This window comes from Bufo bufo, chromosome 1 (assembly GCF_905171765.1).
Source record: "Bufo bufo chromosome 1, aBufBuf1.1, whole genome shotgun sequence".
NCBI lineage: Eukaryota > Metazoa > Chordata > Amphibia > Anura > Bufonidae > Bufo > Bufo bufo.
The window spans coordinates 737,155,476-737,177,569 of NC_053389.1; the positions used below are offsets into that span (position 1 = coordinate 737,155,476).

General features: G+C 40.4%; 1 protein-coding gene across 6 annotated transcripts in view; it reads left to right on the plus strand.

The window, feature by feature from the left end:
* The window catches only part of TACR1 (tachykinin receptor 1), a 283,222-nt gene extending 261,660 nt beyond the window's left edge, over positions 1–21,562 (plus strand). Inside the window, exons 5-7 of one of the 6 annotated variants that reach the window (XM_040414409.1) lie at positions 3,590–3,642; positions 18,503–18,532; positions 21,233–21,562. In XM_040414409.1, the coding sequence (XP_040270343.1) occupies positions 3,590–3,642; positions 18,503–18,532; positions 21,233–21,372 (223 nt within the window). In that variant the 3' untranslated portion in view covers positions 21,373–21,562. Of the gene's footprint in view, positions 1–3,589; positions 6,632–18,502; positions 18,533–21,232 lie in introns of those variants that run through there. The other 5 variants (XM_040414404.1, XM_040414410.1, XM_040414407.1 and 2 more) reach the window with 5 other exon arrangements.
* The last annotated feature ends 532 nt before the right edge of the window (positions 21,563–22,094 follow it).

A 22,094-nucleotide genomic window follows, 5' to 3' on the forward strand; every position in this document is an offset into this window, starting at 1 on the left:
TCGTCCTGATGCTCCTGCTCCTCCTCCTACTCTTCGTCAGTCATTCCGTCAGCAATCGATCACCAAAGCGATTCCCAAGAGACAACAGTATGCGTGCACTCATCCAACGGTGCAGAAGCTGGATGTGCTCCTGGCCAAGTTGCTGGTGCTTCAGTCCCTCCCTTCCCAAGTGGTGGACTCTGCACCTTTCAGAAAAAGGATGGCTTGTGCCGAGCCGAGGTGGAGAGTCCCAAGCCGTCATTTCTTTGCCAAAAAGGCAGTACTAGCCCTGCAAATGTATGTAGAACAGAAGGTGGGCCAGTCCTTGAGCCTGTCGGTGTCTGCCAAAGTGCACGGCAGTGCTGACGTGTGGAGCTGTAACTACGGTCAGGAACAATACATGTCCTTTACTGCCCACTGGGTGAATGTGGTTCCTGCACAGCCACACCAGCAACTTGGCCAGGTGACGCCGCTTCTGCCTCTACGTTCTCACGCCGTTGGTCCTGTGACAATATCCGCCTCTGCCTCCTTATCCTCTACCGTGTCCTCAGCCTCCACTGCAGGGACAATTTACAGTGCCCTTCCAGTATACAACATGTGCACGCTATTCTGCACCTCGTTTCCCTGGGCAAATGGAGCCACACAGGGAAAAAACTGCTCCGTGTCCTTCATCAAGAAATTGAATCCGCGACAATTTTAAATTGGAACCATGGTGACCGACAACGGGAAGAACGTGGTGTCGGCGCTGCGACAAGGAGGGCTGAACCACGCGCTCTGCATGGCACACATGTTCAATCTGGTTGTCAAGCCGTTCCTGAAGTCTTCCACCCATCTGCAAAACATCCTAAAAATGGCAAGAAAACTTTGCGTGCACTTCTGTTATTTGTACACCGCAAAGCACACCCTTCTTGAGCTGCAGCGGCAGTTAAATTTTTTTTTTAACTCACCTTAGTCCACTTGATCGCGTAGCCGGCATCTCTTTCTGTCTCCTTTGTTGAATAGGACCTGTGGTGAGCATTAAATACAGTTACAGGACCTTTGATGACGTCACTCCGGTCATCACATGGTACGTCACATGATCTTTTACCATGGTTATGGATCATGTGATGACCGGAGTGACGTCATCAAAGGTCCTGTAACTGTATTTAATGCTCACCACAGGTCCTATTCAACAAAGGAGACAGAAGGAGATGCCGGGCCGCGATCAAGTGGACTAAGGTGAGTTAAATTATATATATTTTTTTAACCCCTCCAGCGCTGTTTTACTTTGCATTCTGTATTCAGAATGCTATTATTTTCCCTTATAACCATGTTAGAAGGGAAAATAATACAATCTACAGAACACCGATCCCACGCCCGAACTTCTGTGAAGATGTTCGGGTTTGGGTACCAAACATGCACGATTTTTCTCACGCGCGTGCAAAACGCATTACAATGTTTTGCACTCGCGCGGAAAAATCGCGGGTGTTCCCGCAACGCATCCGCACATTTTCCCGCAACGCCCGTATGAAACCAGCCTAAGAGCGACGCCTGTCACCTACATGTCATACTGACTCACAGTATTGTTTCACTACCACAGCAGACTCCCTATGCGTGTTACTGCAAGGCACAGTGTTCTACACCACTATAAAGGCTCTCTGCAGGGAGGAAATAGCCATTTTGTACGCAATTCACAACGAATAAATTCGGATCAAATAAAATTTTGGGCCGAATTGAATTTTTGAGAAATTCGCTCATCTCTACTGTTGACCAAACCCACCGAGAACAGCAGGTTTGGCCAACAATACACTAATGTTTATAGGGACCTATAAAGGAAAAAAATTTATGATTTAAAAAATGGTAAATGTTTTCTTTACCTCCCCAGTTGGGCCAAAGACAACACTGAGTATTTCTAGAAAATAAATAGCTTTAGAAAATATTTATATAGATAGATGTACACCCGGGAAATGGCAAGTATGTATGCTAGTAATAAATAACAGGGATGGCATTACACAGGCATTTTATACACTATATAAACAATCTCTGTATAAGTCCAAGGATATTAAAATGTAATTGGTGCTGCCGGGCACCTGCTGCCATAGAGAAAATGCATTTAGCTTTGTATCATCCATTACTTCATGCCTTGATGATGTTTTGTTACAGAAGCTGTTTTTATCATGCTCTATTATCAATTCTGCAAAACTTCAAGCTGATTCTGAGAACTTCTGACCTTACACCTAGCCTGGGTTTGATTTTCCTTATCACTGTAACCAGTATTCCCTCAGTAGAATCAACATCTGTAAATTCAAAACTTAGTCGTTTGTCTTAACAATTTTCTTTTAATATATAAAGCATTTATATCTGGCCCTGGTGCCTTATGGGCCCAAATGTCCCTTTGTCACATAAGACACAACACATATACAGAGGGATAGCTTGAAGTCCCTAATGAACCATTTATAGAAAAACTCCCATTGACCAAGGTGCCATTCTTATGTTGAAGAGGGGTCACTGGGCCCACTCAGTCAACAAGGTGCACATGATACCTCTGCATCCCCTATAGCTATGGCCCTGCCAGTATCATACTTGCCAACAGACCCGATTTTGCTAGGACAATCCAAAAAATCAGCCTGTGAAGGGGGAGAGGCTTACATAATTGGGTGGTGTCTGGGCATCCTGGGCCATTTTGGGGGTGTTCCTGGGTGTTCCAATAGGTGGGGCTATCAAGATTTTATTTTTTTAAGTTGGTAAGCATGTAGTATATGTGGCAATGGGGCATAGGTAGGTAGGGTACCTATTACATATTTTGACTTCAGACTTTGGAGTTTCAATTACTATTTTGCTTTAAGTTAATCATTTACAGGTCTCTTGGTTGAAAACAGTTGCCATTATTTGGAAGGTCTTACTTCTAACTTTAATGCATCGTCAGCCTAAATATATAATTAAAAAAATGTATTAAAGAGATTGTCAGAGAGGATAAACCCATTTTCATATGTTGCCTCCCTGATAACCAGTTGATGGTGGATGGCTGCCTGCACATGCGATAATACTTGTCACCTATTTAAATGAAATGCCAGGCCAGAACAAGAAGTGTCGTATTACCAGAGGCTGATGGATGAGGGATCTCTAACTCATTTAATACAGAAGTAACAATTGGCATACTTACCAAACTGCCAAAAAATACACTGCCAAACTCTGCCCCTTTGTGGTCAGTTTGTAGAAGTTTTAGACCAAACTCGGGACTGTTGGCAAGTATGGTATGGTGCATCTTTTGGCTTGAGCTAAAGACCTAAGCAACCCACGAGCAATCCAGATTAGTTGAACTTCGGTTTCTCACCAACCAGCCTGTCTCAGATTACTCTGAGGTTAATATATACTGACATTAGAAAAGACATTAGAGAAGTAATTTTTTTTCTGAGACAAATTTATTGTCTTTTTATTATAGATTTTTACAAAAAAATAAATAAATGTAAGTAAACTATATATATTCTATCTTCAGACATCCCCTGTATATCGAGAGAACATTATCACAATGCAATAGAAACCACTCCATACTTCTATGAATGATTGGCTAGAGGCTATGACTTGTAGTGTACAGTACATAAAATTAAAGTTTACTTTTCTTTATCCTAAGGTTTCGCATAGGCTTTAAGCACGTCTTTCGATGGTGCCCGTTCATCCGTGCGGGTGAGTATGAAGGTCTGGAAATGAAATCTACACGCTACCTTCAAAACCAGAGCAGCATGTACAAAATCAGTCGTATCGAAACCACCGTATCGTCTGTCCTAAGTGCCAACGACGAAGAAGCAGAAGAGAATGGGAAGATCAACAAACGTCTGTCATTGGACCTCACCTCCAATGGTTCTTCTCGCAGTGTCTGTAAGACCATGTCTGACTCATCCAGCTTCTACTCAAATAATTTATCATAAGTTATGTCTCATCAACACTAGGATATCCCTAGGTGTTCATTCCATGGTTCGAACCTCCGCTAGGCTGCTTAACCCTTACTAAGGGGTTCTATAATTTTCTATCCATCTTTGCCCTGACTACAAGTCAAATCAATTTTGTTTACAATTTCAGGGTCTTTTTTTGTTAATTTTCTCATTGAGAAATGTTTACATCCTAGCAAATTTTCTGTCTTTAGAGATTTTTTTCGATTTTAAATATGCCAAACATTCAGGTCTAGGAAATACTGACCCTATTATGGCCAGTTGTAACCTGTTTACATTTTCCACACATGCAACAAATCCCAACAGAAAATCTTAAAATTTCAGTAAATTTACACCTCAGGGAGTACCACAGTATCCCGAATTATCACAAGAGATTTTTCTTTTGCAGCCTTCTCTCTGCTTTTCCTAGACCGAGTGACAACACGTTCATGTGTCATGTGGCCTAGAAGCAACTCAGCCCCATGCAAGTAAATGTGGCTGCGCATGATACCAAGCACAGCTGCAATACTATGTACAGCACTGTGCTTGGTGAGCTTCAAAAAGGTCTTCCGGTGCCTTCTCAAAATAGCTAATCAGCAGGGGTTCCAGAGGGTCGGACCCCCACCGATTAGATACTGATGACCTATCCAGAGGAATAGGTCATTACAAAAATCTCAGAAAACCCTTTTAACTCTCCTCCAGAAGGAAGAAAATTGTCTCTCATAAGCCACCTTTAGGTTGCTACCCTGTAAGCCAATGTCCAACCCATTAAAGAGCCTTGGAACAGAGAATTTAGACAAACTATAGACTCCTCCAAAAGAAAGTAACACATCTGTAGAATGCTGTTTTGGGGTTCTTGCTCCCTATCAGTACACAGCAGTGTAATGGTTGGCAGCATGAGAGGTCTTTGATGTAGCTCTCAGGGAGTACCGTTTCTGCTTGCAGATGACCAGTTGCAGTAGGGTGTCTTATAGGCCATAGGGTGTCTTATAGGCAGTAGGGTGTCTTATAGGCAATGTTACCTCTCCTACAGGAGGAAGAAAACTTTCTTCCTAAAGCCACCTATAGGCAGCTACCCTGTAGGCCAATGACCACCCCATTAAAGAGTCTTGAAACTTGACTAAGGATTTTAGCCAAACCAGAGACTATTTGTTGACCGCTGTTTTCGGGAGTCAATACAGAGCCAGGTACTAGTTGGCTAGGTGATAGGCCTTTGATGTAGCTCTTGGAGAATACTTTCTCCTGCGGAGATCATGCTAGGGGAGGGAGACCACATGAAGTTGAGCCATGATCAACCCTGATGAGGGATAATCACTTTCCTAGGTCTATGAAGTACACTCATTCTGTCTGTAGGATGTTGCTGATTATCATACTCTAAGTATTAGAATAACTTTATCGCTAATTCTAGATGGCAGATAACACAATACCTATCATTTTAAACTTTGCAGGTGTGAAAGTTTGATCCAAAGTTTGCAAAATGTCAGCTAAGATGCAGAGCATGCCAAGCTACTTTTGTGCCAGATGCTATATATCTTCCTACTGAATAACATGTTGGGATGATTCGTCTCCAGTGACAGAAGTGAGGTCAGCGCAAGGTGTCTATAAACACTCTTTAGTGACTGATGTTACACACTGTTTAGAAGGAGAGGTTCAGTCCAGATACTAATCGCTGCCTCTCAGCGTTCTTCCCTTTCTAAGTGAATGTCCTGTTTTTCTCTCCGTAAACTAACTTTTAAGGTCAAATTAGCTGTTGTAAAGCACAGAAGAACAAAAATAAAAACACTTTATTTTTCAGATACCTATAACGCCATTCATAAAGTCAACACTCAAAAAGAACTTAAGCTAAAAACATAGAATTAAAGATAATTGAACGCCTTACAGAATTTGGTTTGATTTGTTATTCTGCTTTGTTTATTTTGGTGCATTTAATTTTTTTTGCACCACTACAGTGACCCCTACAGATTCTAAGACCTATTGGCGTTCTTTAAATGAAATATTTACAGATTAGTTCATAACTTGTAATAACTGAAAGTGAAGTGGAAAAAAAACATACATACCATGGCCCATTAGGATGATCATGACCTGATTTAACACTTCTGTATGAAGGCAAGGTAGATAATATAAGAATGTAAGTTTGTTAACTGATAAAATATGATTTAATATTTTAATGTAGGTTTGTCAATTAAAAGCCAGTCTCTATCTTCCCTACAGCTGGGAGCTGTGTTGGTGGCCACTACTTATACATACTGTAGGACCAGCACATCAGGGAATTAACTTGAGGGGCTCATAAGCCTTCAATTTAATACAGTACTCAATACATTAAAGTTGCAGAATGAATTCTATTTAAATACAACTTGTTAACTCAGCTGAAGCAAAGTTAGTAATGGCTCTTTATTACCTGGGGCCCCAGACTACTCCAGAGTCCATCCTGGAGTATTGTCACCTGATGGACATGTGTTCTGGACAACTCTCCCTAATTACTATGGGCATGAAATCTGACTGCCATACATTACTGTAGTCTTTACTTTCCAAAAAGCCCACATAGTCTAAATGCATCAAGTAAATTATACATGCGACTAGTAAATATAAAAGAGTTCAATTGTATTAAATTATCGTTAAAGCTGCAAGAATTCTTCTTTAAAGGGGTATTCCCATCTCAGACAATGGGGGCATATCGCTAGGATATGCCCCCATTGTCTGATAGGTGCAGGTCCTACCACTGGAACCCGCACCTACAACGAGAACGAAGCGGGGAGCACTGTGGCTGGATGGCCCCGGATTTCCCAGGGTCCGTCCACCACCAAGGGCTGCTCCCATAGAAGTGAATGGGAGCGCACCGCGCATGCGCGGCCCATGCTCCAATTCATTTCTATGGGGCACGGCAATAGCCGAGCCAGTGCTCGGCTATTTTCGGTAACGCCATACAAATGAATGGAGGGCGGCTGCGCATGCGCAGTGCACCCTCCGTTCATTTCCCGGCTATGTTAACAATAGGTGCGGGTCCCATTGTAGGTGCGGGTCCCTTGTCTGAGATGGGGAAAACCCCTTTAAGGCTAACTGCCCATTTGTATAGTAGCATTGGTTATCCCTTTAACTAAATGTGTGCTATGTTACAGTTTAAAAATATCCTTTTAAGTCAAAATAAATGACAAACAGCTGAGAATATACAGGGAGTGCAGAATTATTAGGCAAGTTGTATTTTTGAGGATTAATTTTATTATTGAACAACAACCATGTTCTCAATGAACCCAAAAAACTCATTAATATCAAAGCTGAATATTTTTGGAAGTAGTTTTTAGTTTGTTTTTAGTTTTAGCTATTTTAGGGGGATATCTGTGTGTGCAGGTGACTATTACTGTGCATAATTATTAGGCAACTTAACAAAAAACAGATATATACCCATTTCAATTATTTATTTTTACCAGTGAAACCAATAGAACATCTCAACATTCACAAATATACATTTCTGACATTCAAAAACAAAACAAAAACAAATCAGTGACCAATATAGCCACCTTTCTTTGCAAGGACACTCAAAAGCCTGCCATCCATGGATTCTGTCAGTGTTTTGATCTGTTCACCATCAACATTGCGTGCAGCAGCAACCACAGCCTCCCAGACACTGTTCAGAGAGGTGTACTGTTTTCCCTCCTTGTAAATCTCACATTTGATGATGGACCACAGGTTCTCAATGGGGTTCAGATCAGGTGAACAAGGAGGCCATGTCGTTAGATTTTCTTCTTTTATACCCTTTCTTGCCAGCCACGCTGTGGAGTACTTGGACGCGTGTGATGGAGCATTGTCCTGCATGAAAATCATGTTTTTCTTGAAGGATGCAGACTTCTTCCTGTACCACTGCTTGAAGAAGGTGTCTTCCAGAAACTGGCAGTAGGACTGGGAGTTGAGCTTGACTCCATCCTCAACCCGAAAAGGCCCCACAAGCTCATCTTTGATGATACCAGCCCAAACCAGTACTCCACCTCCACCTTGCTGGCGTCTGAGTCGGACTGGAGCGCTCTGCCCTTTACCAATCCAGCCACGGGCCCATCCATCTGGCCCATCAAGACTCACTCTCATTTCATCAGTCCATAAAACCTTAGAAAAATCAGTCTTGAGATATTTCTTGGCCCAGTCTTGACGTTTCAGCTTGTGTGTCTTGTTCAGTGGTGGTCGTCTTTCAGCCTTTCTTACCTTGGCCATGTCTCTGAGTATTGCACACCTTGTGCTTTTGGGCACTCCAGTGATGTTGCAGCTCTGAAATATGGCCAAACTGGTGGCAAGTGGCATCTTGGCAGCTGCACGCTTGACTTTTCTCAGTTCATGGGCAGTTATTTTGCGCCTTGGTTTTTCCACACGCTTCTTGCGACCCTGTTGACTATTTTGAATGAAACGCTTGATTGTTCGATGATCACGCTTCAGAAGCTTTGCAATTTTAAGAGTGCTGCATCCCTCTGCAAGATATCTCACTATTTTTGACTTTTCTGAGCCTGTCAAGTCCTTCTTTTGACCCATTTTGCCAAAGGAAAGGAAGTTGCCTAATAATTATGCACACCTAATATAGGGTGTTGATGTCATTAGACCACACCCCTTCTCATTACAGAGATGCACATCACCTAATATGCTTAATTGGTAGTAGGCTTTCGAGCCTATACAGCTTGGAGTAAGACAACATGCATAAAGAGGATGATGTGGTCAAAATACTCATTTGCCTAATAATTCTGCACGCAGTGTACAGGTGAAACTTGAAAAATTTGAATATCATGCAAAAGTTACGGTAATTTATTTCAGTAATGCAACTTAAAATTAGAATATTGCAAAAAGGGTCAGTATTCTAGGCTCAAAGTGTCACACTCTAGTCAGCTAATTAATCCATACCCCCTGAGCAAAGGGGACCTGAGATTGTGACTTTGGGGTTTTCATAAGCTATAAGCCATAATCATCCAAATTATAACAAATAAAGGCTTGAAATATCTCGCTTTGCATGGAATGAGTCTCTCATATGTTAGTTTCGCCTTTTAAGTTGCATTACTGAAATAAATGAACTTTGCACGATATTCAAATTATTCGAGTTTCACCTGCAATTGGGATAACACCAAAATAGGCATGGCAAAGAATATGGGCTGTTGCTATATACTTTTTATCTATATTGTTCCTAGAAAGGAAACCCCCAACAGTGCAGATGCTCCTTTAAAGCAAGAAAATACAAAAAACAAAACTAAAACGTGCAATATATAATGTGACATCTATTTTATATGTATCAATATAGTCAATATTCATATATTAAAGGGGTTATTCAATCCCTATAATGAACCCCAGAATGCCCGGGGCCCTTGTAGAGATTATACTCATCTGCTCTCCGGCACCCGCATCCCTCCGGATCCCTGCATGACTGCCGCTTCATCTCCCGTCGTGTGAATCAAAATGTACGGTGAGGGGGAGCAGCCAATAGCAGGCCACGACGATGACCAGCCTCTCTAGCATAGCGGATGCTTTGATCCATGCGACGAGGAGATGCAGTGGTGGCTGTGCAGGAATCCGGAGGGATGCAAGTGCCGGGGAGTAGGTAAGTATGCTCTAGAGGATGGAACCCGGCATTCTGGGGGTCATTATAGGGATTGTATAATCCCTTTAAAGCCTAACTCTGGTATTTTGCTCCCCTATGTCCCAAAGTCCAGGAAGCTAAGATATAGGGAGTTATTTGGCAGGATCCTCACAGTAGAGAGCTGCTAGCTCAACAATATAATGGGGCTCATTTACTGAAGACTAGCCTCTCATACACCACACTTAGGAAAAAGTTAATCGGAGTAAGATACACCGCTTAATAAATTTGTTTCCTTTTTTTGTCTGCGCTCTAGAAACTGAAATCTACGCCAGCTAATAGATGACATAGAGTTTGGTTATTATTTGTGCCAGATTTCTGGCTTAATTGATTGGAAATCTCCTTGGCCAAGCCTCCTCCTGCTAAGATCCATCCACTTTTTTGAAAAGTAGTGAGGGCGGCGAACACAAAAATTAACAAAAGTTTTGTGCAAAATGCCATTTAATAAAAAAGATTGTGACTTCTCTACACCAGAAAGCTGTAGTAAATGACCTCTAGTGTCCCTTTGAGGTTAAAGGGTTATACCCATCTAAGACATGAACGGCATATCACTAGGACCTGCTCCGATCTCCAGAATGGACCCTAAAGTGAAGGAGAGCTCACCACTCATGCACTGCCACCTTTCAGTTCATCGCTATGGGACTGCCGGAATGGGCTGAGCCAGCTATTTCTGGATCTCCTATAGCGGTGAGTAGAGGATGGCCACACTTGCGTGGTGCGCTCCCCTTCTTTTCGGAGGCTCTGTTCTGGAGGTAGGAACAGGTCCCAGAGGTGGGACCTGCACCTATCTGACAATGATGGCAAATCCTAGAGACAGTGTTGAGCAAATCAAAGTATCCAAAGTGGACTATGATCCGAATTTCAGGGAAAATTCAATTCATTGCAAAGCCAAATTTCCTTGTGCTTCGTGGTAACAAATACATTTTTCCTGAAATGGCGTTTAAAAAAAATTAAATCACACTCACCTCATCCAATTGAGTGCAAAAATGCCGTTGCGACCATCTTGATTGAGGATCCTGCCCAAAATCTCATGCACGGTGATATATAACATCACCATGCTGGCCAGCGTTATGACGTCATCAAGCACGATCTTCAATGAAGATGGCCACGGTGGCCTCTTTGCGCTCAAATGGATATTTTTTTATTTTTGTTTAACCGATTAGCCCCTGAAAGCCCTAATTTTTTATCTCATATGCCGCGATCAGAGGGGTTCGATGACAGGTGGCAGCGCAATCGTCATTCCCCGTCATTGAAACTACAACATACAAAGAAATGCACTTTGTTATGGAGTAATTCGTCACAAAGCAAATTTCTTTGTGAAATTACGCAAAGCAGCCGAATGGAATTTTTGTAAACCGCTCATCTCTACCTAGTGACATCCTAATGTCTGAGATGGGAGTCAAAAATGTATTCTTTTTGTTTTTTACCCAGCTGACATGCTATTGTGTTAGTCAGTGTAAAGTGTTTGCCATACAGCTTCCAAATCTCAGCTTCTTGGACCACTACACGTATGAGTGACCTAAATTTTTGGTTTAGGACAGAATCACGCTTTTATAGTCCTATGATTCAATGCTGTTGTTATGATTTTAGTGTGTAAATTAAGAGTTACTTGACATGTATATTGTGATGGGATTTATCAATTCTGCTCTGTGTCTCTTTTTTTACTCTAAGTGCCAAATGCTTATTTCTTTAAAGACAAAAAAACACAAAAAAATAGTATTAACCACCTCCCTGTAGCTTCCATATACTCCACTATCCGCCATCATGGAAGAAACACAGGTTATGAATGATCAAAATATTGAATATTCTTCATAGATATACATGTTACATTCAAAGGACACTGCCTTTTATGACGATTGTTCGCAAATGCTCCATTTCAGCCTCTGTGGTTCATATTGTGGCTTTCAATTTTTTGGTGAAAAAAAAAAAATCATATTATGTGGTAGACGTGAAACCTTTGACTATGTCTTCATATGATTACAGTGTTAAACATATTAACAGGGTATTTACTGAATATGAATGTGAACAAATATGTGAATACAAAGATCTTGAGCCACCCCTACCTTCCACTTATGGTGCAATGGAACATTCTGGTAAGGTTTTGGTGAATATGGTGAAATGATGGAACTGTGGTGGAAAGTTCCATCTTAAAGGGAATGTATATAGTCTAGATTGAAGCCATCCGATGGCTATTGCTTTACTTTTTAGTGTGTATAAACCCTTAGAATTTAAGGGAATTAATTTTTTTTTGGTGTATTTTCTGCAACCTAGCAGCACCCAGGCTTGAGATGTTGTGCAGCCTTCCTGATAAACACAGTATATAACTCTGTAAGTTGTGCTCCATGAGCTGTCATGTAGATGTTGCTGTATATGAGTATGATCTGCCTTTGTTATATCTGTAAAACGCTGTAAATGTTTTCACTGTTCGGACAAAAGCAGTATTTTCACAAATAAACATGTTTCATTACGTGGTCTGTAGTGAAGAATCGTAATGTCGTACTGTCGGCGATTAATATGGAGAAAGTCCCTTAAAGGCAATTCTCTAAGGTCATATGCTCTTAAAAGCAGGCAAATTACCGGAATTTGCACCCACATATGTTGTGACATCTGTAAGTACAGTAGGCTGTTTTGCGACATGTTGCATTTTGTAAACTTGAAACACATCCTGTGATTTTGTCAGTTTTGGATATAAACATTTCTAGATGTATTCTCCAAATATTACACTTTCTTTTTACTGGAATGGACGGTAAGAGCAGGTTGTTGGCTCTGGAGATGACATATCTATGGTTAATGAACAAACCCAGTGAATATATGTTTTAAAGGGGTTGTCCAGTTTTTATTTTTCTAAAATCTAACCCCCAGACATCAGGACCTGTGGAGAAATCCATACCTGCTCCCTGCCACTCTGTTCTGGCTTCCTGGCTCCCAGTCTGTTTCCACTGGACATGTGGTCCCAGTCTGTCAACTTCCTGCACAAATGGAGTCATTTGTGCCACTGCAGCCAGTGACTGACCTCCGTGGTGATGTGTCCCCGAGTGGTACATCACTGCCAGGTGCTTTGCTGCTTGAGGACATGTCACCGCTGAGGCCAGTTATTGGCTGCAGCAGTGCACATGAGCCCATCTGTGTATGAAGTTAACAGACAGGGACTGGAAGTCCAGTGAAGACAGTCTGGGAGCCAGAGCCAAGTGGCATGGACAAGGGATGTATGGTCACATTTTTCTTTTCAATGTGTTTGCCTAAAAATGTACTCCATAGTAACAAAATTGTGTTTTTGCGGGCTAGAAAGTAAAAAAAAATAGGGTATTTAAGTTCAAAATATTTTTCACCTATCTTTGGTTCCATAGGTGAAAGTAAAATCTCAAAAACAGCAACAGCTCATGCAGATCCAGAGTCCACTGGAGTACCCATAGAGGATCTTTCTGTGGACACATGCTCTGACACAATATTGGGCCCTTAATGCAAAGGAGCCCTAAAGTTCAGCAGAGGGTGGCCCACTTGGAGCTGACTCTGGAGCTAATAACTTGCCACTAGAGTCTATATCTTGTGGGTTGATTCACAGATAACCTACCTTATTGATGATGTGTCCTGTTGGTACAATGATATCAGCAAAAATCCCCCAAGTAATCCCCCCCAGGATACAGTCCTAGGAGACCTCAGAGTGTCCTACACGACTTTTTGGGGCAATCAGGGAACTTTCAATTCAGGTTGAATTTATTCGGACACAAATTGAATCTGACAAACGATTTGAGTGAATCGGACTCGAAATGAATTTCGAATAATTCTCTCATCTCAACCTAACATATCAATATTGAGATATCCATTGAACTTCCATTGGAAGCAAAGTCATCTGTTTCAGTGATTTGATTTACTTGGCTGTATTACTAACACAGATTTGCCTAGACGTATGAATACAGCCCCTCTAGGCGTCTGTGGGCCAATATGGCTGCAAGCAGAGTGCCCAGTGCTCCGCTAATACTGAACTGTAGCTCTACACAACTTGAGCATTTGGTTCTCCATGTGCACAAAATATCCAAAGGAAAAATCTCATTTTAACCCCTTGGACCAGGGCATGGAATTATTCTATTAAAGAATCCACGTCTCCTTCCCTTGCCAAGACGGTTATCTGCATGAATTTCTGTAATGAATTATATATTTGATATGTGTAGTTACCCGTAATCCCTGGCAATGCCTGAAGGTAAACCACAGCAGATGTATCATCTGTCTTGCCGCTTCACAATATCAGCCTGGAGTGAAATAAAGCCGCCATCCTATAGGAACGTGTGTTTGGCTTTACGTGTAGGGAAAATTTCAAAGCTTCATTTTCCGACTGGTCAAGTTAATTCTACTGTAGAAATCTGCAGCAAACTCATTCGACAAATATATAATATCCGACAGCAGAAATTAAGTGGGTGCAAACATCTTAGGAGACGTGGAATTTACCGCATATATCCTGTCACAATATACTGTCAAGTAACGTTCCATGAAATCTCTGTGTCACAGTGTGGCAAACCAAAGTCCTTCAGTTCCTTAATGCAAGCTGACACAGCGTTTAACACATACGTATTACTGTGACCGCGCGGATGCAAATGTATTTATAGAAAGGCGCACACGAATGCAGGCTGGGATCACTGTCTGTCTGTATTCACACAGAACACACGTGGGGCCATTTATCAAACTGGTGTAAAGTAGAACTGGCTTAGTTGCCCATAGCAACCAATCAGATTCCATTCAGTTTTCATTTTCCAAAGGAGCTGTCCAAAATGAGAGGTGGAATATGACTGGTTTATATTGAGTTAGTTCTATTGGTTTATCATCCACTGCTAGATCGCCGGAGGCCTGATAGCTGGGACCTCCACCAATTGCTAAAATAGGGGGCCCATTTCCCAAGTTACACGCCTAGGAGGAGTTTAAATGGAATATGCACCCTGCCTCTCCATTAAAAGTTTATGGCGCTAGTGGAAAAAGCCCAGAGTTGTAATAATTTTAGCTGGAATACCTTTTCTACATGCTCAGAAGCAGGAATTGCGATGTTTCACTATGGCAGAGCAGCATGCAGTGCACTATAAGACATGGGGGCACACATATTTGTTGCAGAATATGCAAAAAAAAAATCAGCAAGAACCAATGCAAGTGGTGGTGGTGGTGAGCACATCCTGTATATTAATCTCATGGCACCAGGAAAGTGTCTTGATTTGCACCAGAATTAAATTTTCATTTATGTCATGCTAGAAGCAAGGTTTCTTAGACAATTTTTTTTCTAGACCTATTTTGCACCTTGTTTTGTGGCAGTCTTAAATAGATATTGGCACATGTTTTCGACAAAAATTATGCCAGTTCCCGTGGAATAAAAAGTGGTGTCAAATCCTGATAGTATAATGTCCTATGTCGAAAACCAAATCCAGCATGTAACGGTGTTAAAATGTACTGTAGTTTTATTCCAGTTATGAAAAAACATAATGAAGCAAGACAGTAAGATCAGGTTGACGCATTTTGGCACCTTGCCTTAGTCGTGAAGTTTATGACTAAGGCAACACGCCAAAAGCTACATTTTAACACCGTTATGTGGTGGATTTGGTTTTGCACGTGGACTGACTTTGCTCCGGGAGTTCCGTGTACGCTCGTGTCTGCGCTGCAGAGGGTGAGCTGACATGCTTTTCGGACAGTATAAAGCCCTATGATTCATTGTGTTGTAGATCGGGGTTTTTGAGGTACATTGTGTAGCAGATTTTGACACATGGAACAATCCAAATCTTAAATTTGACAAAAACTAGAAATGGTACAGGCACAATATTTAATAAACTTATATACAGTACAGACCAAAAGTTTGGACACACTTTCTCATTCAAAGAGTTTTCTTTATTTTCATGACTATGAAGGCATCAAAACTATGAATTAACACATGTGGAATTATTTACATAACAAACAAGTGTGAAACAACTGAAAATATGTCATATTCTAGGTAGACACCTTTTGCTTTGATTACTGCTTTGCACACTCTTGGCATTCTCTTGATGAGCTTCAAGAGGTAGTCCCCTGAAATGGTCTTCCAACAGTCTTGAAGGAGTTCCCAGAGATGCGTAGCACTTGTTGGCCCTTTTGCCTTCACTCTGCGGTCCAGCTCACCCCAAACCATCTCAATTGGGTTCAGGTCCGGTGACTGTGGAGGCCAGGTCATCTGGCGCAGCACCCCATCACTCTCCTTCATGGTCAAATAGCCCTTACTTTCAAAGTTTTCCCAATTTTTCGGCTGACTGACTGACCTTCATTTCTTAAAGTAATGATGGCCACTCGTTTTTCTTTACTTAGCTGCTTTTTTCTTGCCATAATACCAATTCTAACAGTCTATTCAGTAGGACTATCAGCTGTGTATCCACCTGACTTCTCCTCAACGCAACTGATGGTCCCAACCCCATTTATAAGGCAAAAAATCCCACTTATTAAACCTGACAGGGCATACCTGTGAAGTGAAAACCATTTCAGGGGACTACCTCTTGAAGCTCATCAAGAGAATGCCAAGAGTGTGCAAAGCAGTAATCAAAGCAAAAGGTGGCTACTTCGAAGAACCTAGAATATGACATATTTTCAGTTGTTTCACACTTGTTTGTTATGTATATAATTCCACATGTGTTAATTCATAGTTTTGATGCCTTCAGTGTGAATCTACAATTTTCATAGTCATGAAAATAAAGAAAACTCTTTGAATGAGAAGGTGTGTCCAAACTTTTGGTCTGTACTGTATCTGAACCAGTGTTATTGACATCAGGCTTAAAGGGGTTGTGCCACTAATATACATGTATCCTGCCCAACAGATATCACTGATATATCGCTTTCCCCAAACACCACCATTTTCAAAACTGGCATATTCTAAAGTTTTTAGCCGACAATTATTTTCTTTCACTTAAATAACCACTCCTCTATGTGCAGTGTCAGTTACATGTCAGGAGTAGTGTCAGTTATAGATAGATAGATAGATAGATAGGATGAACCTTGCTCTAACAAATGATGGACATTAGGACCTGCATCTGTTATAAATACAGGTACACAGAGCATCTTGAATATGTGGAGGTAGAAAATGAATTGGTTATTGTCCCATGTCTTACTGATGTCTGGAAACATCTTGCTGCCCTAAGGCATGATAGGACAGCAGTCCCATGACAAACTAGGAAGGAGGATTCAAGCATGAGATAAATTTGAAATAAAAAATTGGAAAAAAACTATTTAAGGAGGAATGGGAGCTAGAATACTTGATAAAAATAACCTTTAGAGTGAAAAGTAGTTTATGGCACAACCCCTTTAAATGTATCTTCAGATGCTTTCACATAAACGGCATAGCCTACATGCCAGCATTTACTGTATACTCATACAATAGGCTCCACTCACATTGTGCTTTGGTATATACACCCAGACCCTAAAACATCTACGTTGCTTTCATTACCAAACACCTAAAGACAGTTCTTTTGGTATCTACAGAATATTGCTGGTATAATTTGTTGTTTTCTTTTTAACTGTATGGAAGAGCATAGATAAATATGATTTTCAACAAAGAGATCCCACCCAAAAAATTTTTTTTTTTACAATGATAATTAAGGGTAGATGTATGCAACTGTATAGGTATACAGTTATTTATGTCTATCACGTCTGTTGGGTAGCACGCTTCTACCAGAGCTTTCCTTCAGTCACCACCACCATATAGCTGTTATACCTTTAGGTCACATTAATGCCAAAAGTAAAAGCCCGAATTGCCCAAAGACCTTATTCAGACAGGAGATGTGCCCTCAAAACAGTTAGCATTTCAAAAACATCTTGGCAAATACAAATGTCTTCTCCTAAAATAATATTGTAAATTCCATGTAATGTTTTTGCAATTTTTCTCAGACAGGGTTAGAACAGGGCTGTGGAGTCAGGCTTTTTCAGGTCCCACATGTTGATAGTCATTTAGACATGGGAGTACTGAAGTTGTTTCTTCCTCTTCTATAGTTCTTCCCTTTTAAACAGATTATTCTCCCTGCAAGCATTTTTGGATAAAAAAACGTGAGGAGCAAAAGGCAGTCTTGCATCAGTTATCTGTGGCAGGACCTTGCTGCAACAGAACCCTTGGTCCTTTCAGAATAAACATAGAAATGTCTAAAAAAAATTGCATGAAAAGTAAAAATGTGAATGTAAAAGTAAAGCACATTAGAACTGAAAGATTGAGGAATACTATCCTCAATGCCAACCAGCTGCTTTAAGCCAGGTCAAATCCTGACAACACATTTAGGCTGGGCTTCCAAGTTCAGGTTTTTGAAGCCACTTCCAGGAACGGGTCAAAAACAGGAGACATATATAAAGAAGTCGTATTTTTTCTATTTACTCCTGACTTTGGCTTCAAATCTGCATCCAAAAACCTGGATATGGAAACCCAGCCTAAAAGAATAGATTTGTAACATACAAATATAGATTTGCCAATGATTTGCTAGATGTGTATAAGGGTTGTTGAAAACCATACCTATTGTACCTAATGACTAATATCAACAATGGTCAACATTAATATTTCCAGTCAACAAGAGTGTCCACTACAAATGGACGAGATATCACAGGAAGGTATTTATCGCTGTGAGGGTCTTCAGACTGAAGTTTATCAAAAGCAAAAGTAGCAAAGCAAATGACTGATGGATCAATACTTCTAGCCATCAATTTAAAATCGAGTCATTGACTTATGGATTTGTGTTCCCTTAAGGTCAGCTTTGTAGACAGCTCATTGGGAAAAAGATTACTATTCCTACTTTACTGTAGTGCATTTAGAATTAATACCAGCTGGATTTGTCCAATCCATTACTTCCATTATAGGTAGGCACAATTGACTTCCTAGCTACTGTAGATGCTGAAAATATGGAAATTACACTACAACCAAAAACATTCTCCTCAAAGACATCATTTGGATGAGTAAATACATTCTGTGTCCAGTCATAGAATGTATTATTTCTCAGTATGAGGGAACTAGTGCTGGAGTAAAAGTCCTTAATTCATTATCTTCCAGTATCTGTTGCTGTTGACTACCCACCTGGAGGTAAGCTCCATCCATCCTCATTGGTCTTTTTGGTCCAAGATCTACTCTGCTGTCATGTTTTCCTGTTTTTAAGAAAAAATTTGAGCCTGAGTGATAGCAAGAGGGAACGTGGTTAAAAGCACTGATCCCCGTTTACTGTATATGCAAAAACCATAACAGATATAGATGTGCCACTGGTTAGGCCTCCTGCAGACAACCGTATCCATTTTGTTTCTGCATCTGTATGTTCATTCTGCAAAAAGAATATGTTGGCAAAATGAGGACCAATAAAAAAAAAAGGGTCTGCAAATAAAATGTTGATGGCACTCAGACAGCATCTGTATTTTGTGGAACCATGATTTGCATGCGGCCTAAGGCAATGAAAGCCAATAACATTTAATCTATCGAGTGATTATTTTTTCCCTTTCTTCCCATTGATTACACTATCAACCATGTCCATTTGCTCTTCAAAAGTAAAACCAAACACAATGCAACAGCGCTGTGCAAACATTGACCATATAGATTATAACTTTTATTAATGCCATATTCACTATATAAATGAATACAAAAGTACTTAGCAAATATATTTTGATCAAAATCATTTGTGCCCATCCACTATGGCAAGGTGACTTCTTTTAGATGGGACTCTGCAATGACTTCTCTCCTTGCGCCAATAGGCGTCAAATGATTTCAGAGTGTTTTCTCTTTAAAACAGAAATGACCGACATCAAAGAGGGTTATGGACGTGAAATAAGATGGCTTAAAGGGGTTGGCCACTTTCTGGGTACTGTTGACCAATGTTTTTGTAAGCTGATTATGCGGTAATTACTAACATAGCCTTTGTTGAAGGTATGCCTCCTTGTTTGCCAAGTCTTTTGTGCTGTCTTCAGAGATCCTGTCCATAAAATGGCTGCTGATGAAGGGTCATGTGATTAAGTAAACAACCTTCATGTGATGTCTCCTCTGTTCAAAGACACTACACCTGCCATCTGCTCTTGAAGTGGAGGGAGTTCAGTGCAGGTCCAGTGCGGTTGTATAGAGAAAACACCACATGGAGTTAATTTGCCTGGTTCCATGATCCTCCATCAGCAGCCATCTTATGGACAGGACCTGTGTGTGGACAGCAGAGAAGATTTACCTAACAAGGGGACATGGCTTATGAAATTTGGCAAATGACACAGAATATCAATGGCCATATTAGCAATTACAATATAGTTTTCTTAGATACACATTGGTCCCAAGTAGTTAGAAAGTGGCCAAGCCCTTTAACATTAGCTTAGAGCTCATATGTCAAAAATAGGCTGTATTATGGCTATTTTATGAGATGCAACATACTCGTACAAACCATACAGCCTTTACAACCCTTAGAGGCTTCTAAACATATGTGTTTGATGATCTATGACAAGGCCTAACTGTTCATATGCTTATAACCTTCCTTTGTCTGCTTTCTTAAAAAGATCTGTCACCTGCTAGTTGCCCTTTTTAAGGGACAGTCCAACCCAACTTTTAGTTTGAGCAAAAAAAGTTGAGGCAAATGAGTCTAACAAATAATGCCGTGGGCTCATAGACCATTAGATTCATGAGGGGAGTGCTCTCTGAAATTATACCTGCCCCTCCCCACTTTTTCCCGATTCTTCCTGCTTCTGCCACCTGTTCCTGTTTCTCCACACCTCTCTCACCCCTGACTGATAGCTGTCTTGTGTCTGCCTGTAATGCAGCCTGTTAATGCTGAGTGGGGCAGAGGGAACTCATAGCTACTGTATTGACCTGCAGCATTCTATATTAGGCTCTAACAGTCAAACAACACAATATGCATAGAGCAGATGTGTTCCCATACTATGCCGCCTTAGGATAGCGTATAGTACTGACACCGATTTTGCTTTAATAGACATTTATTCTGAAAACAGTCCATGTTAGTGATCTGTGATACTGACTTCCAATCTAGTAATATTATATTACTCCATAAATTCCATGGCTCTACTTCTAACTCACTTTTAAGGTCACACAGCTTGGTGCAGTGTTTGGCATGTTTGTTTCAGTTTTTGGTGTGTTGTTCCTTTTTTTGTCTGCATTTTTAGCCAAAACCAAAAGTGATAAATAAAGAAAAGTAGAAAGGAAGGAGTGATATGTCTCTAGTTTTTTGGATCAAATCTTGGTTTTGTCTAAAAGACACTTAAATATTACATTGTGTGAACAGGGCCTGAGGCTAATTAGGTCTACAACTAATTTGGCATACAGTACTTGCACATGTTTTTAGTCTATATTAATCCTATCATTCCAGGAAATTAAAAAACTGAAGAACTCTTCCCTAAACTTAACCATTACAGTGGAATCCGTTCTGACAAGCCACATACACCAGTGGAATTTAGTTCCTTGTTTTAGTAAAGACCAGCGTTCGTCTTAAATGAACCCTACCAACACTTGGATCAATTTTAGGGATTTTTTCTCTACCTCAGAATTCAGTTCTTTAGCAACTGAGTTATCTATTTCCTCTCAATATTTTTATGTTTTCTTCCTCTACAGAGGTGTTTGTAGGTTCTAACAATCAAGAAGGGTCCCAAAATAACTCTTATAGTTCTTAGAAATGTATTCTGTAATTAAAGGTTAGGATGGAGTTCTTCATTAAACCATCTTTTTGGAAAGATCAGTATATATCCGTTCCAGTCATAGATTTAATATTTATGGGCAAAGAATGACAACCACCTCATATTGTCCTGACAGGAGAAGACCTTGATAAAGAGTTTGATAAGATGAGAACAAGAAGGCCCTCCGAGTCTAGGAGGATGGGAAACATGAATTGTCAACTGAAAAGCACACCAAACAATGGCACCCTACACGGAGCAAAGGAGGAGATTCCCTGATCACACAAGGACATCATTGAATGGAAAACCAAAGAAGAATCTGTTAAAAAAAAAAAATACGTTGTGCTATATTTTATGCTTTGCAAACTTTTTTTGTAATTGTTTATACCCATGATTTTGGAAGGGGGGGTAAATATGATCGAATATACCTATACATGTTGTATACTTTATATTTTATTAAGACCATGTATAAAATGTTAGACCAGTATTGGCAAGACCAAAATCGAAGAGGATCATGCCTATTTTAGAACTATGTACATATCTTCTAAATGTAGATTAAAGCAGCACTGTGAAATATAGTTATGATAATGATTACTATTAATATAATTAGTAGGTAAGCATCGTTGACCATTTTAGTATATTCACCATTGCTATGAAGTCAACAGCCTTGTCAAGCCTTACTCAGGCTTCATGATGTCCATAATAAGCCAACTGAATGGGGAATTAATTCAGTTGCAGATGTTGCCTACTTTATTAGAAAGACGCTAAGATGCCTATAAAGGCCATGTGCGGCCCATTGACTGCTAGATGACTATCACTATATTGCAAAAAGCTAATGTGACAATCACACTTGATGATAATCTACCCTTCGATGATGTACTGCACAATGAATGGGAATCATTCCACATCCAAGCAATTAAACTAATTCAAGATCCATTGGCAAAGTTTACCAGAAAATGCACTTTGTATCTACCTAAAATAGAGCACTTAATTTTATTAAA